The following is a 15,081-nucleotide window of genomic DNA, read 5'->3' as shown; positions in this document are numbered from 1 at the left end:
CCGGCTCTCTGCTGTGGCTTGGGAAAGCAGTGGAAGATGGCCCAAGTCCTTGGGCTCCTATACCTGCGTGGGAGACCTGGAAGAAGCTCCTGGCTCTTGGCTTCGGATCAGCTTAGCTCTGGCGTTGCAATCATCTGGGTAGTGAACCATCGGATGGAAGACCTTTCTTTCTCTCTGGCTCTATCGCTCTCTGTACTCTATTTCAAATAAATAAAATATATCATTAAAAAGAAAGACTAAGGTTTGTCAGCTTGGCATAAAAAATGAAAAATTGATATGGCTCAAGTTCTTAGGTGCCTGCACCCATGTGGGAGACCCAAATGAAGCTCCTGACCCCTGTGCAGCCCCAGCTGTAGCTGTGGAGAACATTTGTGGAGTGAATCAGCACAAAGAAAGGAAGATCTCTCTCTTTGTATCTCCCCTGCTCTTTCTGTAACTCTGCCTTTCAAATAAGTAAAAATAAATCTTTAAAAAGAAAAAACTGTGAAGTGACAGTGCTAATGTGTTGTAAAGAAGAGTTTGGAACACCACAATTCAAAATTATGATTGTTCTCAAATGATTATTTGCATCCATATTGTCTAATTTGTCCTGTTACCTTGATACAGTGTTTATCAAAGTAATTTTAATTGCCTTTTTATTTTTCTCCTCCACTGGACTGTAGACTGAATGGCCTCTCCTGAATGGTAGTTACTACAGCACAGGGTAGAAATTTAAAGAGTATTTGTTGAATGAATGAAAATTCAGGGCCATGGAGGAAACTGGGAGCCATTACAGTTTACCATCCTGATATTTATTGTGTCTTAAAGTCTGAGGTAGCCTGCAAGAACTGCAAGTGCCTTGTTTTGCTGATCTGAATTTTATGTTGTCCAGCAACATTCTACTTAGAGCAACACTTTTATCAAGGATGGTATTAAAAATATGAGCCAGCCTGTTCAGGATACACCTGTGCAACATAGCTGTGCTTACAGCCTGGGCATTAGCTTAACCTGTAGCTAGCAGAAAGCTTGGAGACTTCATCCTTTATAGCTAGTGAGATGTTTTTGGGGTCATGCACCTAGGAAGTCTCAGCAGCAGACTAGTTTATTCTTTTTTTTATTTATTTATTTATTTGAGAGGCAGAGTTATAGAGAGACAGAGAGAGGTCTTCCATCACTGGTTCACTCCCTAAATGGCCTTAGTGGCCAGAGCTGGGCTGAGCCGAAGCCAGGAGCCAGGAGCTTCTTCTGGGTCTTCCACATGGGTGCCGGGGCCCAAGCACTACTTGAGCTGTCTTCCACTGCTTTCCCAGGCTCTTAGCAGAGCACTGGATCAGAAGAGGTGCAGCTGGGTCTCCAGCTGGCGTCCATATGGGATGCTGGTGATGTAGGCAGGAATACAGGTTAAAATTGATTAGGTGTGTGAGCTGGAAGACCACTCCTTCACCACGCCCCTGTGTGACCTTACAGCCCCTACCTGGCCACACCTGTGTGCCCACTGGCCAATCAGGCTAATTAACCACTCCCCTTTGAAAGTGGATTAAAAGCCTGGGACATGGTGTGCCTGCCCCTTCCTTTCCTTGGCCTCATGCCAGTACAGGGCTGGCTGCAACCCTGCACCTCCAGGGTGCGTGGCCTTCAGGCCACCCCTCCCCATGCTTCCTGGCCTAGATGCTCTTCCGTGTGGCTGGTTCCTGGTACTCGGTATGAACCCAATTTACCTCTCTCCTATAGATAGGGGCCTCACTTTCCTACGCATCTTTTGGCACTGAATAAAAGCTTAAAAATGTACCATGCTGCCTCATTCAGAATTCTTTTCTGAATATTAGACAAGAACCCACAAGGGCTTATTCATATTGGGAATTTATTAATAAGCATATGGTGATATCGTATGGCACCCCAATTTCCAATTTCACTGGCACTGCAGGCAGAGGCTTCACCTACTATACCACAGTACCGGCCCCAGACTGGGTTATTCTTTAACGTGGCTGAGAGACTTGCATTTGAAACAGTTTCTGCTAGTGTGGAGGCGATTGATGCAGATAGTGGGGTGCCAGGTGACCTTTATATCAGGTCACCTCAGCCAGGAGCAAGTGGGAGTATATTTGGTGAAGGTGGATCTGAGGGAGGGTTGGGAAGAAGTTAAGAGCAAAATGAATCTGTGAGAGTAAGGCGGGGGGATGCCTCTGGACGTGCTGGTGATGTTGAGCGTCACTTTGGTTTTGAATTGTGATGCAGTTGGCAAGAGAAGCACAGTTGTGATGCGGTGCCAGGCGGCAGAGTCCATGATAAAGTCTCAGGGTTGTGACTGCACCTGCCCTGGCCATTCCTGTTCCTTACTCAGAGCGACCTTTCTCCTCCTGTTGTATGGTTTTTGTTTTTAAAACACTGCATGCGTGTTACATTTGGCTTGATCAGTGGGATAGGACAAAAATAACTTATTTTTAGATTTTTGTGGGAACAAGCTGTAAACTGTCCAGTGAGGTTAATGAGTGTTTACCTCATTCCAAGCTCTGTGCTGGAACAGGGCAGGGGACTTAGCAGTAAAACCTTGTGCCTGCCGCTAGGAAATTTGCCACAGGAGGCAGCAGGCTACAGAGTAGTAAGTATTTTTTTTTTAAAGATTTATTTATTTATCTGATGAAAGAGTTACAGATAGAAAAGAAGAGGCACAGAGAGAAGAGGGGGCATAGATCAAGATCTTCCATCCACTGGTGAGAGAGAGAGAGAGGGAGATAGATGGATCTTCCATCTACTGGTTCACTCCCCAAATGGCCTCAAGGGCCAGTGCTGGGTCAGACTGAAGCCAGGAGCCTGAAGCTACTTCTGGGTCTCCGACCTCAGTGCAGGGGCCCAAGCATTTGGGCCAGCGTCTGCTATTTTCCAGGCCCATTAGCTGGGAGCTAGGTTGGAAGAGAAACAGCTGAAACTCCAACCAGTGCCAATATGAGATGCTGGCATTGCAGGAAGCAGCTTTACCTGCTATGCCGCAATGTCAGCCCCATGTTTGTTGAAGGAACAAGGTGTTCAGGATCTAGGAAGAGAGAAAAGAAAGGCTAAGATGAAGGTGAACTGAAGTTTTTCAAAAGTCATGAAACTACAACCCCAATGACTGCTTTCTGAATGTTTCTCCTTTGGGGAATCATGAAAATTAGAAGAAAATCAGAAGCCACTCAAGGGACGAATGTCTCATTTTTATTAAAAAATAAAAAGAAGAAGAAAAGGGTAGAGTCAGAGCCTCTGTAAATGGATGTCTCCATGGCAATCCTAGGCAGATTCTAGAATGAAAAAATTGCCTGTAAGCGCTTAGAAAAGAAATCCGTGAACACTAGCCAAGGGGCTGGGGCTCACTACATTCAGGTTACTTGAACAACATTTTAATTATGCAGTTTGGTAGACTTTGTAGACTGGCTGGTTAGGATACAGTCTTGTCATTTTTCCTGACTTCCTCAAGGAATTAATCTCCTGGTCTCAACCCGGTCTCAACCCCGCTGGTAAAGACTGACAGCACTGTCCTGTGTTTAGTTTAAGTCCCGGCAGACCACAGAACTGAACCTGTGGAGAGCTGCTTTAATGGGTTCATGTCAACCTCAAGAGAAACCTGTCCAGTTGCTGCTTATTGAACTTGTGTGCAGCACAAAGCCATGAGGGAAATCTGTACCTAGAGGAAAAGTTCCAAAACAAGTGATTTTAAAAATACAAAATAAGAACAAAACACAACTAAATTTGAAGAGGAAGGCAAAGTTCAACTTCTACAATGAGGTCTGAGATTCTGTGCAGAAGGATGGCCTGGACTATGAAAAGTGACTTGAACCCTTGTGCAAAACAGATATACTGTACAGGATGTACATTTGTAAAAAGGCTTGTTTTGTTTTTTAATTGTTTGCAGTTGCCTGTTTGTTGTGTCTGACCAAAGTGGCCCTTCAGTTGTTAATGCTATTTTTTTTTAAACTTTTATTTAATGCATGTAAATTTCCAAAGTACGACTTATGGATTACTATGGCTTCCCCCCCATACCGTCCCTCCCACCCACAACCCTCCCCTTTCCCACTCCCTCTCCCCTTCCATTCACATCAAGATTCATTTTTGATTATCTTAATATACAGAAGATCAGCTTAGTATACATCAAGTATGGATTTCAACAGTTTGCTCCCACACAGAAACATAAAGTGAAAAATAATAGATGATTTTTTTTAAATGATGATGAAATCAGATCAGACCTATTGTCATGTTTAATCCCAGTGAGAGTCAAGTTGGGAATTGATAATTTCTTTTTTTTTTTTTTTTTTTTTACAGAGGATCAGTTTAGTATGCATTAAGTAAGGATTTCAACAGTTTGCACCCCCATAGAAACACAAAGTGAAATATATTGTTTGAGTACTCGTTATAGCATTAAATCTCAATGTACAGCACATTAAGGATAGAGATCCTACATGAGAAGTAAGTGCACAGTGACTCCTGTTGTTGACTTTACCAATTGACACTCCTGTCTATGGCATCAGTAATCTCCCTATGCTCCAGTCATGAGTTTCCAAGGCTATGGAAGCCCTCTGAGTTCTCCGACTCTTATCTTGTTTAGACAAGGTCATAGTCAAAGTGGAGGTTCTCTCCTCCCTTCAGAGAAAGGTACCTCCTTCTTTGAAGACCTGTTCTTTCCACTGGGATCTCACTCGCAGAGATCTTTTGCCAGAGTGTCTTGGCTTTCCATGCCTGAAGTACTCTCATGAGCTTTTCAGCCAGCTCCGAATGCCTATAGGGCTGATTCTGAGGCCAGAGTGCTATTTAGGACATCTGCCATTCTATGAGTCTGCTGAGTATCTCACTTCCCATGTTGGATCACTCTCCCCTTTATTTACTCCATCGGTTAGCGTTAGGCTTCAGTTGTTAATGCTATTAGTGAGCACAGTGAGGGGGTGAAACTCCCAGGGCTGGACTGCATCTGGAAGGGTGGCTTCCTTGTGGGGCTACAGGGGAGGAGGAGTCCTGATGGAGACGGCTCAGCAGAGTGCCTTGGGGCGAGTGTGTGGTGGCCCTAAGTAAGGGAGGGGGGAAAACCCTTTTGGTGGTTTTCCCAGCAAGGAGAGCCCTCCTGGCAGCATCATCATCACCAAGTTTAGATTTTGTTCTCCAGGTGAACTTGAGCTGAGACTGGAGGGTGCAGTTGGAATGTCATGTCATGTAAGCAGTAAGAGGCCTGGGAGCAGGACGTGAAGGGACAGTGAGCCATCAGCTCTGAGAAACTGCTCCCCTTGGTTTGCATGGGTCCAGACCAGAGGCCGAGTTGGTTTAACTTCAGGCCTGGTTGTAGAAGTTGACCTTCACCGCCTTCTTTCAAATCTAGATTTGTTTTGTTCTTATTTTGTATTTTTAAAATCATTTGTTTTGGAACTTTTAAACGCATAAAATGGCAGAAAGCTTAATGTATGGAGACTTGCATACTCTTCAGCTAGGTTTACCGACTTGTGACTTGTTTACCTCTTGCCATATTTGCTATCTACTGTCTCTCCCTCTTTTGTCTTCCCCTCCTTCCTCCCTTCCTCCTGCCTTTCTTGCTTTGTTCCTTCTGTTTGAGTGAATGGAGGCTATGGTTATGCTAAGGTGTTTTCTGTGTTGTATTGTGTTGTGTTGTGTTGAGTTGTGTTGTTTTGAGAGCAGGGAGCGAGAGAGACAGCTCACTTCTGCCACTTCACTCCTTCAGTGCCCACAAGGCCCAAGACTGGGCTAGACAGAAGCTAAGAGCTGAAAACTCCATTCTGGTCTCCTAGGTGGGTGGCAAGGATCCCACCAGTTGAGCAACGACTGCTGCCTTAGTAGGGTGTGTGTTAGCAGGAAGCTGGAATTGAGACCTGGAGCCAAGAATCTAACCCAGATACTCAGATACAGGCTGCTGGTTTCTAGTTGGTTGCCTTCACTGCTAGGCCAGATGCCCGCCCCATACTGACAGTTTAGCCCAACTGATTCCTCTACCATGAATTGCCTAAGAACATTGACATTCTCCTGTATAACCAGAAGTGACCTCAAACCCAAGGAATTTAGTGCTGACACCATTATCAATTAAATGTTCTCCATGTTCAGATTACAGCAACATTTTTATTCAGGGTGGTATAAAATATGAAGCCAATACTACAGTAGACACATCCTGGTTAGGATGCACCTGTGCAAGCATCCCTAAAACTTTCAGCTTTTTCTCGCTTCCTTTTTACTTATCTGGAATCCAATTATGAATAACCCAGGGGCACTTTAACATTTCACATTCTTACCCTTTACCTCTGGAAATTCTGATTTTTAGGCCTGAATATTGTATTTTCTCTACTTTTTGATTTGAAATATGTGATTCTTAAACAGCCACAAACAGAATACAATGAATATATAAATTCTTCAGTTTGATATGAGATTGTTAACATTATGATATGTTTGCTTTCTCTGTCTCCCTAGACACAATTTCTATAGCTGTTTTCTTTAATTTTCTTTTTTTTGCTGCTGAACCATATGAAAATTAAAATCTTGATATTTTATTCCTACATTCTTTGTCATTTTTTTAAGAACAAAGATATGCTGTGTATAATCACAGCATCATGATCATACTCAGGAAATTTAAATTAAGTGCACTGTTACCTAAAATAAAGTCTGTATTCAAATTTCCCTAATTTATTCTAATAATGTCTTTTAAAGTATCCTTCATATAGTTTTGAATTCTCAGTATCATACTTAAAAATTCTTTAAAGTTTTTTTTTTTATTATGGAAATAGACCTCCCCCACAAAGTCTCCATGCCTTTCTCTATAATATGTTTCTTTTTGTGATTTTCCTAAATATTTTATGAGGAGGACAGGGTAGAAAAAATCACTCACAAGAGGAAGTTTTTGGTTTTCTTCCCATTGCAACCATCTGGTAATTTAACTTAAGGCATTGAGCTTTTGTGAGTTAGAATCATGAAGTCTTAAAATTGAAGGACACATGAAAGATAATATACTTCATCTATTTCATTTTACTAAGGCCTTTAAAACAAAGAACTTAGCCAAAATCGTGTGCCAATTCCCAGCCTACAGAATATTCCATGTAGTGTAGATTCTAGTAGAGAAGAGAATGTCAGACACACTGCGATTTTTTTTTTTTCCTTTCAGTGGGGAGGGAGAAACAAAGAATGAAAACGTGTGTGTGTGTGTGTGTACACATGGGTGCGTAAATGTAAAGAAAGCCTGGGTGGCAAAGTAATAATTGATAAGCCCAGGTGTAGGGTACACAAGTGCTTCATTTTACTAATACAAGGGTCTTCCACAAGTTCATGGAAAATGTATATTATGAAAAAACAATGCATGGATTTCAAAATTTTTCATCAGAATTTTATCTTTTGATTGTGTTTTGTTATGAACATTTTGAGGTACCCTCATATTTTTACTGTATGTAAAGTTTCAAAGTTTTAATAGGAAACATTGTGGAAATACATATCTTTAATTTTTTTGATATTTGATTTTTTTTTACTTATTAGAAGGTGGGGGGAGAGAGAAAGAGAGAGAGAGTGAGCATGCTTGAGAGCTCTCATCTGCTGATTCCAAATCGACTCCTGACTCCAGCATCCTGCTGACGTGCATTCTAGGAGGAGTAGGTAAAGGCTCAGGTACTTGGGTCCCTGGTCCCTGGCTTCAGCCTGACCCAGCCCTGGCTGTTGCAGACATCTGAGGAATGAACCAGCAGATAGGAGCATTTCTCTGTCTGCTTGCCTCTCACATAAATAAAATTAAAAGAAAAAAGAAAAAGAGAAAGAATGAGAAAGCCACAGATTGAGAGGAAAAAGTTGTAATACATGTACTTGGTAAAGGATTGTGTGCAGAAAAAACAAAAATTTATTACAGTTCAGTTTCAGAAAGACAAATGTGCAAAAGATTTGAACAGTTTACAAAGAGAAGTAAATAACTGATAAGCATACGAATAAAGTGTTTAGTATCATTGGTTCTTGGGAGAATGCAAGTTGAAACCACATAGAGACTGTACTGTACACTCACTAGTGACTAAAATTAAAAAGATTGACAACACCAAATACTGGTCATTCCTGATCAGTACATAAAATGGCACAACTGCCTTGGGAACCAGTCTGGCAGTTTGTTTTAATACTAAATGTATATGTCTCCTCTGTGTTGGTCATCTTTTCATCGCTAAGGTGAGCTATCTGAGGCAGCTAGCTTTATAAAGATAGTTAATGTAGCCCACAGTTTTGGAGGTTCAAATGCACAGTCAGGTGTCCCCCATTGGTCAGCCTCTGATGAGGGCAGTAGATGGCAGTGCCGGAAAGTATGCAGGAGAAGGAGGATTACATAGTGCAGCAGAGAGAAAGAGCTGGGCCCAGCTTGGCTTTCCTAATAACCATCTGGAGAGAATCACCTTCCACGTACACACCCTCAGTGACCACTGGCCCTCTCAGTAGACCCATCTTCTAAATACTACAACTGGACTGAGTTTCTACCCTCTTTGTACCCTTAACTTTCCATGATGGGGTTGAATATCCAGCAAGAGTTCTGGAGCCAAGTCATGCTCAAACCATACCACCTTATGATCTAGCAATTCCACTCTTACATATTAGCATAAGAGAATTACAGGCATTATTCCCAGTAATCTTGTTTGAGACTATTCCTAGCAGCTTTATTTATAATAATTTAAAATGGAAAATGTTTAGGTTTCTACCAGCAGGAGAATGGATATGGTCTGATATATTCCATGTGTCATCAGTATCTATAGAGATATAGATACAGATATAGATATGGATATACTCATGATTCATATATACTCCTATTTGTATGCTGTAGAGTACTTCCCATCAATGGAAACGAATGAGCTACTGCTACAGTTAAGCCACATGATTCTCAGGAACAAAATTGAGCAAGAAGAGCTTTACACAAACAAGTGTATGTATTCATCCACTTTTATTGTGTGTATTAATCCATTTTTGCTATAGCAAAATACCTGAGGCTGGATACTTTGTAAACAAAAGAGGTTTAAGGTGCATAGTTCTGGTCCAAGCTGGAGTGGCCCCATTGGTTTGGCCTCTGTTGAAGACCTAATGGATGACGTTATGGGGAATGCATGTGTTAGGGAGAGATCATATTGCCAGACAGGAATCCAGAGAGTGCTGGGGCCCTGAAGTCCCAAGAACAAAACCCCTCAACTTAACCTATGGGCTTCCTATTAAGTCCTACCTCTTAAATGTTCCACAACACCCCCTTTGAGGACCAAGCCTCCAGCCCATGAACAAAGTCAACCCATTTAAATCATAGCAGTGTGTAATGTTATTTTTATAGTTTTCTGTTAACAGGCAAGACAGATCTACAGTGAAAAAGAAGTGAAACAGTGGCTCTGCTGCTGAGGATGGGTGAACTGTACATAGAAAGGGCCCTGAGGCCCTTTTTAATTAGCATTCTAAGCGTTAATGTTCTAGATAGTGTTAGGAATTTGGGTCACACCAATGTATATTTTTCTTAAAACTCAGGCAATGTATGCTTAGAATTTATGTATTTCACCTTTTTAAACCTTACATTAAAAACCTATAAAATGTGCTGTAAGTTCTGATTCGCAGGCTGAAGTATTTAGGGGGATGTGTACTGTTGACTGCAAGTTACGGCGGCTGGTGTTGTGGCACAGTGAGTTAAGCTGCTGCCTGCAGTGCCAGCATTCCATATCATAGCACTGGCTAGTGTCCCGGATGCTCCACTTCTGGTCCAGCTCCTTGCTAATGTGCCTAGGAAAGCAGCAAAAGATGGCCCAACTACTTAGGCCCCTGCCATCCATGTGGGAGACCTGAATGTACTTCTAGCCTCCTTGCTTCAGCCCAATCCAGCCCTGACCATTGCAGGCATTTGAGTGAACCAGCGGGTAGAAGCTCTCTCTGTCTCCTTCTCTGTCTCTTCCTCTCCCTTTCTCTGATATTCTTTCAAATGAAATAAATCTTTCCAAAAATAAATAAAATGTGTTATACAAATAATTTGGATTAATGGAAGGGGTATGTAGGTACACCATATAGAGTTGGTAGCAAAATCTAAATGATAAGCACATAGATATCTATTATGAAATTCTTTCAGCCTGGTTGTGTGTTTGGAAGTTTTCATAATGAAACATGAGGGAAATATTCACATTGTTAGTTTAAGTTCTATGAAGTAGTTATTTTGGGGGGTCAAAAATGGTCAAATACTGGCAATTTCCTATGATTGAGGCCTAACATAAAAGCACATTTTGTAGCTGTTTTGTTTTAGTCTCTGTCTGAAGTAGCTTCATTTTCCTTCATTCGTGTGTGTGGTTGGGCTGGATTCCTTTCCCCTTTCCTCTGGGTAGCAGATGCTCTTGACCGTCTCTGGAACAGATTCCTTAACGTCCCAGTCACTCTCTGTTTTTAAAAGTCTGTCTGGTTTAGAGCTGATCTCATTTTCAATGTGAAATTTTTATCTCCTTTTTGTGGCAGAGCAGGAGGGGCCCGCAGTGGGGAAAGACTGAGCTGTGCTCACTCCTGCTGTGCTGTTGGGGCCATGCTGTCTCTGCCTCTTCCAGGCTTGGCTTCTTATGAGCACTGAGGCAGGGAGAGGAAGCAGGGAGAGGCCTCTGTCTGGTCACCGGCACTATCAGTTGACTGGCATGGTTGTCTATGAGTAACAGGTGTCCAGATACTGCCTCTGGGTTCTTTGAGAGGCTGCATGGGAACCTTCTCCATGGCATGCAGCTTCTACCCCTGGCTTCCACACACCCTCACTCCTGGGAGTCCTGTGCCTGACAGTCCTTTGGAGTGAGGTGCTGACAAGTTGGGACAACCTCGGTACTTCCTTGCTGCCCACTTCCAGCCATGGAAAGCGGACATCTTGCTGGGAGATCAAGCTGTTTTCCAGCTGTGGCATTTGCTCTGCAGCTGGCCTCCCCAGTTGTCTCTGCTCCTGCTTAGCCAGGCTTGGTTAGGCCATTGTGTCCCTTGCTGGAGTACACAGCCCCTGGGGAAAGAGCAGCCAGCTGCTTCGCAGGCACCTTTGATCTCTGTAGGGGTTCTCTTACAGTCCGCTTCTCATTTCCCTTTTGGGGAGGGGTGTTTAGAATTCATAAGTGCATATTCATACTTACTAATAATAAGTTAGTTAGAAATTCAGATTCACTACAGAGGTGCAGTTATTCAGCTCTTGAGGGAGTTGTGTGCTTTGTGTGTAGACAGATTGCAGTCCCTGCAGCTTGGGGAAAGGACACTGTTTCAGGTCATTAATTGGCCATGACTTCTGAAAGGAGTTAGGCATTCAGTACAGTTGCAGGAGCAGTTCCCTTAAAAGTGCGCTCACTTCAGACACCACTGGCAATTTTGGCGACTGTGACTTCAGAGCAGCTGGCCACAAATTTGAAGGTTCCTGCAACCACCCTCAGGTTCAATAATTCGCTAGAATGATTCACTGAACTCAGGACAGTGCTACACTTATCTTTAGAGTTTTAGTCCAGTGAGAGGCTGCAAATTAGAAATAGCCAAAGGAGGAGGTGGACAGGGCGAAGAATGCTCCAAATGCAAAGCTCCGTTGTCCATGTGGTCTCCTCCTGGTAACTTGTGGGGATACCTGTGAAGTGTTGCCAGCTGCCAGTAGGGAGGAACAGGTTGCTCATCTGAGCTGTTGGTTTCCAGGGTTTGTATCACAAACTGCACTGATGGCTGACCGGCCTTCCGTCCCCATGCAGTTCCTCCAGAGATCAGAACTGATACAGTGGGTCATAAACCTCATGGTCAGGCTGTCCAAGGACCAAAGCCCCCAAGCAAACAAGGGTTTTCCTATCAGGCAGGGTGTTCTAGGGATCCGGAGACTAGTTCCAGGTTTGGGTAAATAATTTCTTCATTGTGCAATTTCATTCTTGCAATTTATCCATTACTGTTACCTTTGTTGTTATTACTTTATGTTTTAAAGGGTCAGTAGCTATTCCCAAAATGCATTGTGCTGCTTAATTGCATCCAGTATTATATTGGTTTATAATTTTTTATTAATTATTTATTTGAAAGGCTGAGAGACAGGGAGAAATCTTTCATCTTCTGGTTCATTCCCCAAATGCCTGCAATCGTTGGGGTTGGGCCAGGCTGAAGACAGGAGCCAAGTACCTAATCTGGGTCTCCCACTAAGGTGCAGGGACACATTGTATCATCAGCTGCTGCCTCTCAGGGTTTGTATTAGCAGGGAGCTGGAGTTAGAAGTGAAGCCAGTGCTGGCGCTGCGGCTCAATAGGCTAATCCTCCGCCTAGTGGCACCGGCACAGCGGGTTCTAGTCCCGGTCAGGGCACCGGATTCTGTCCCGGTTGCCCCTCTTCCAGGCCAGCTCTCTGCTGTGGCCCGGGAGTGCAGTGGAGGATGGCCCAAGTACTTGGGCCCTGCACCCCATGGGAGACCAGGATAAGTACCTGGCTCCTGCCATCGGATCCGCGAGGTGCACCAGCCGCGGCGGCCATTGGAGGGTGCACCAACGGCAAAGGAAGACCTTTCTCTCTGTCTCTCTCTCACTGTCCACTCTGCCTTTCAAAAAAAAAAAAAAAAAAAAAAAAAAGAAGAAGAAGTGAAGCCAGGACTTGATCCTAGGCATTCTGATGTGAGATATGAGTGTACCAGGTGGCATCTTAACCACTGTGTCAAATGTCTGCCCCCAGTTCATAATTGTCCAATAACTTGACTGTAAGACATGTATGTTTGGAGATTTACAGGTGAGTTGTCTGTATATGTTGCACTAATGCATTTATATATCACCTTTGCTCCCTTCCTTATTGTGTCTGTTGAGCATTTTATCTGAATTCCTTTGCCCCTGGAAGTGGGAACTGGTCATGTGGAGGGTGTGAATCTGTGTTTTTAAGATTTTTTGAAAAAAATTGTTTTAATAGAGAGAGAGAGAATCTTCTATCTGCTGATTCACAGCCCAAGTGGCCTCCACAGCCACTGAGGTCAGAAACATCTTCCAGGACACACCTATAAATCAGTGGTGGTCATACTGGCTTGTGGCCTCCTGTCATTGCTGAGGAATTCAAGTTAAATGATTAGTGCCAGGATTTTCTGGTCATTTTTAGTTTAGAAAGAACATTTTTTTGTCATTATAACAGCTTTCCTTTCACCATCCTGGAGTTTCTCAATGGACATCATAACTCATCTTTCTTTATACCCTTTGTCTCTCCGAGGCCAGCAGGAGACTGTTGAATTTTGAACTCCATCCTAATAGCTGTTAACCACTCATATGGACAGTTGACGAGCCTGGGGCAGTGGTTTTCCTCTGAGACCAAGTCTTCTCTATTAAATGCTATGTATGGAGAACTAATCAAAGAACTGACTCATGGGGCCTGGCTTGCGGAACTGGCCTGTGACATCAGCTACCATTAATGAGGCATTGTTGGCATCTTACCAGCGAAGTACCTCACAGATTCCTGAGGTTGGATTGGCGGACCCATGTTCTGAATTCATCATTCTCCTCTGTAGCTAATCAGCATCAGTACAAACCCAGGGTATTCTGGGGTAGCAGTTCCCCAAGGGGAGGTTCCAAAGAATAACAAGAGTTCCAAAAAATACATGGAGGCTGCTACAGATGGATATTGCTAGTATTTTCACTTTCATTTACCAATATTCCAAGACTTACAGTGGCCCCTTATCACTCTTAGGACCATTGTGCCTTTTCTACACAGGGCCAGTCAAGACCGTAGTGGTAGATCCTTGGCTTCTGGGACAAAGGAAAGGAGTTGCAGAGCTCTTCTTGGCTGGCTCTACTCATGTTCAACCCATAATTGAGTCACCTTGGATTGATCAGGGAGGAATTTATCTGAGACAGAGCTGTGGTCCAGGGGTCCAGGGTTTGAGAATCCTTGGGCTTTATTCTTGATATCTCTATCTTAACTATTGTTGATCTTTTCAACTCTGGTGAATTAATTTTTTTTAAAGATTTTATTTATTTATTTGAGAGGTAGAGTTACAGACAGTAAGAGGGAGATACAGAGAGAAAGGTCTTCCTTCTGTTGGTTCACTCCCCAGGTGGCTGCAACGGCCGGAGGATCCGAAGCCAGGGGCAGGAGTTTCTTCCTGGTTTCCCATGCGGGTGCAGGGGCCCAAGGATTTAGGCCATCTTCCACTGCTTTCCCAGACCATAGCAGAGAGCTGGATTGGAAGAGGGGCAGCCAGGATTAGAACCGGTGCCCATATGGGATGCCGGCGCCACAGGCTGAGGATTAACCTACTGCGCCACGGCGCCGGCCCCCCTTGTGAATTAATTTTAAGTCATTAAATTCATGGCAGGTTGGGTGTTTGACCTAGTGGTTGAGATACTGTTTGGGATGTCCACATCCCTTACTGGAGTGCTTGTGTTTGAGTTCTGGCTCTGCTACCAATTCCATCTTCCTGCTAATGTACACTTTGAGAGGGAGCACGTGGTTGCCCAACCAGCTGGGGCCCTGCCACCCTGGAGACCTGGTTTAAGTTCCCAGATCCTAGCCTCTGTCTGGTCCAGTCTTGCTGTTCTGTGCATCTGGAGACTGAGCCAGCAGGTGGGAACTCTTTCTCTCTGTTTCTCTGTCTCTCTGCTTCTTAAAGAAAGAAAATTCATACATTCATGGTGCTTGAGAAACCTGAAGTGACTCAGCAATCACTTGGACTACACTTTGCTTCTTTATGTCTAAGTCATTAGCAGGATGAGCTTTGATTACACATATAATATGAAGGATTTGAGAAGGAATCACTTATTTTAATGAGGGTTTTTTGAGTTCCTACTGGATGCAGGGGAAATGTACAGTAATGAATGAGTCAGATTCAGTCTCGGGCTTCATGTACCTTACATTCCAGAGGTGGAAAGAGATTGATAACTGGTCATGTAGTTGTCAAATTCCCACTGTAAGAAAGCCGTGAGGGCTTACTGGGGAGGTGGGGTGAGCAGGAGCTGGCAGGGCAGGGAGTATGTGGTGGTGCAGCAGTGTTGACATCCTGAAAGAGGGAGCCGCCTGGGCAGAGAGCCTGAGACAGGAAGGAGCGTGGTGTTTGTGTGCAGCTGGAGTCTAGACAACCTGGGAGAAATGTCACAACACTAAGGCTGGAGTAGGAGCTGTGACCAGCAGAGTCTAAGGGGCTGCACTGAAGATTTTATCTTTTAT

At 43.7% G+C, this 15,081-nt stretch overlaps 1 protein-coding gene across 16 annotated transcripts in view; it reads left to right on the top strand.

The window, feature by feature from the left end:
• ASPH (aspartate beta-hydroxylase) overlaps positions 1 to 15,081 on the top strand; it is a 240,199-nt gene that overhangs the window by 16,784 nt on the left and 208,334 nt on the right. The window contains exon 1 of one of the 16 annotated variants that reach the window (XM_089335297.1): positions 1,529 to 1,680. The exons of the other annotated variants lie outside the window; for them this stretch is intronic. Within the exon in view, the coding sequence (XP_089191423.1) occupies positions 1,632 to 1,680 (49 nt within the window). The 5' untranslated portion in view covers positions 1,529 to 1,631. Of the gene's footprint in view, positions 1 to 1,528; positions 1,681 to 15,081 lie in introns of those variants that run through there. 16 annotated transcript variants of the gene reach the window in all.

The sequence above is a fragment of the Oryctolagus cuniculus genome, chromosome 6 (genome assembly GCF_051225735.1).
Source record: "Oryctolagus cuniculus isolate XC-2025 breed Fujian yellow rabbit chromosome 6, ASM5122573v1, whole genome shotgun sequence".
NCBI classification, from domain to species: domain Eukaryota; kingdom Metazoa; phylum Chordata; class Mammalia; order Lagomorpha; family Leporidae; genus Oryctolagus; species Oryctolagus cuniculus.
Note: the sequence above shows the minus strand (reverse complement) of the source record. Positions and strands in the feature narration are given on the sequence as shown.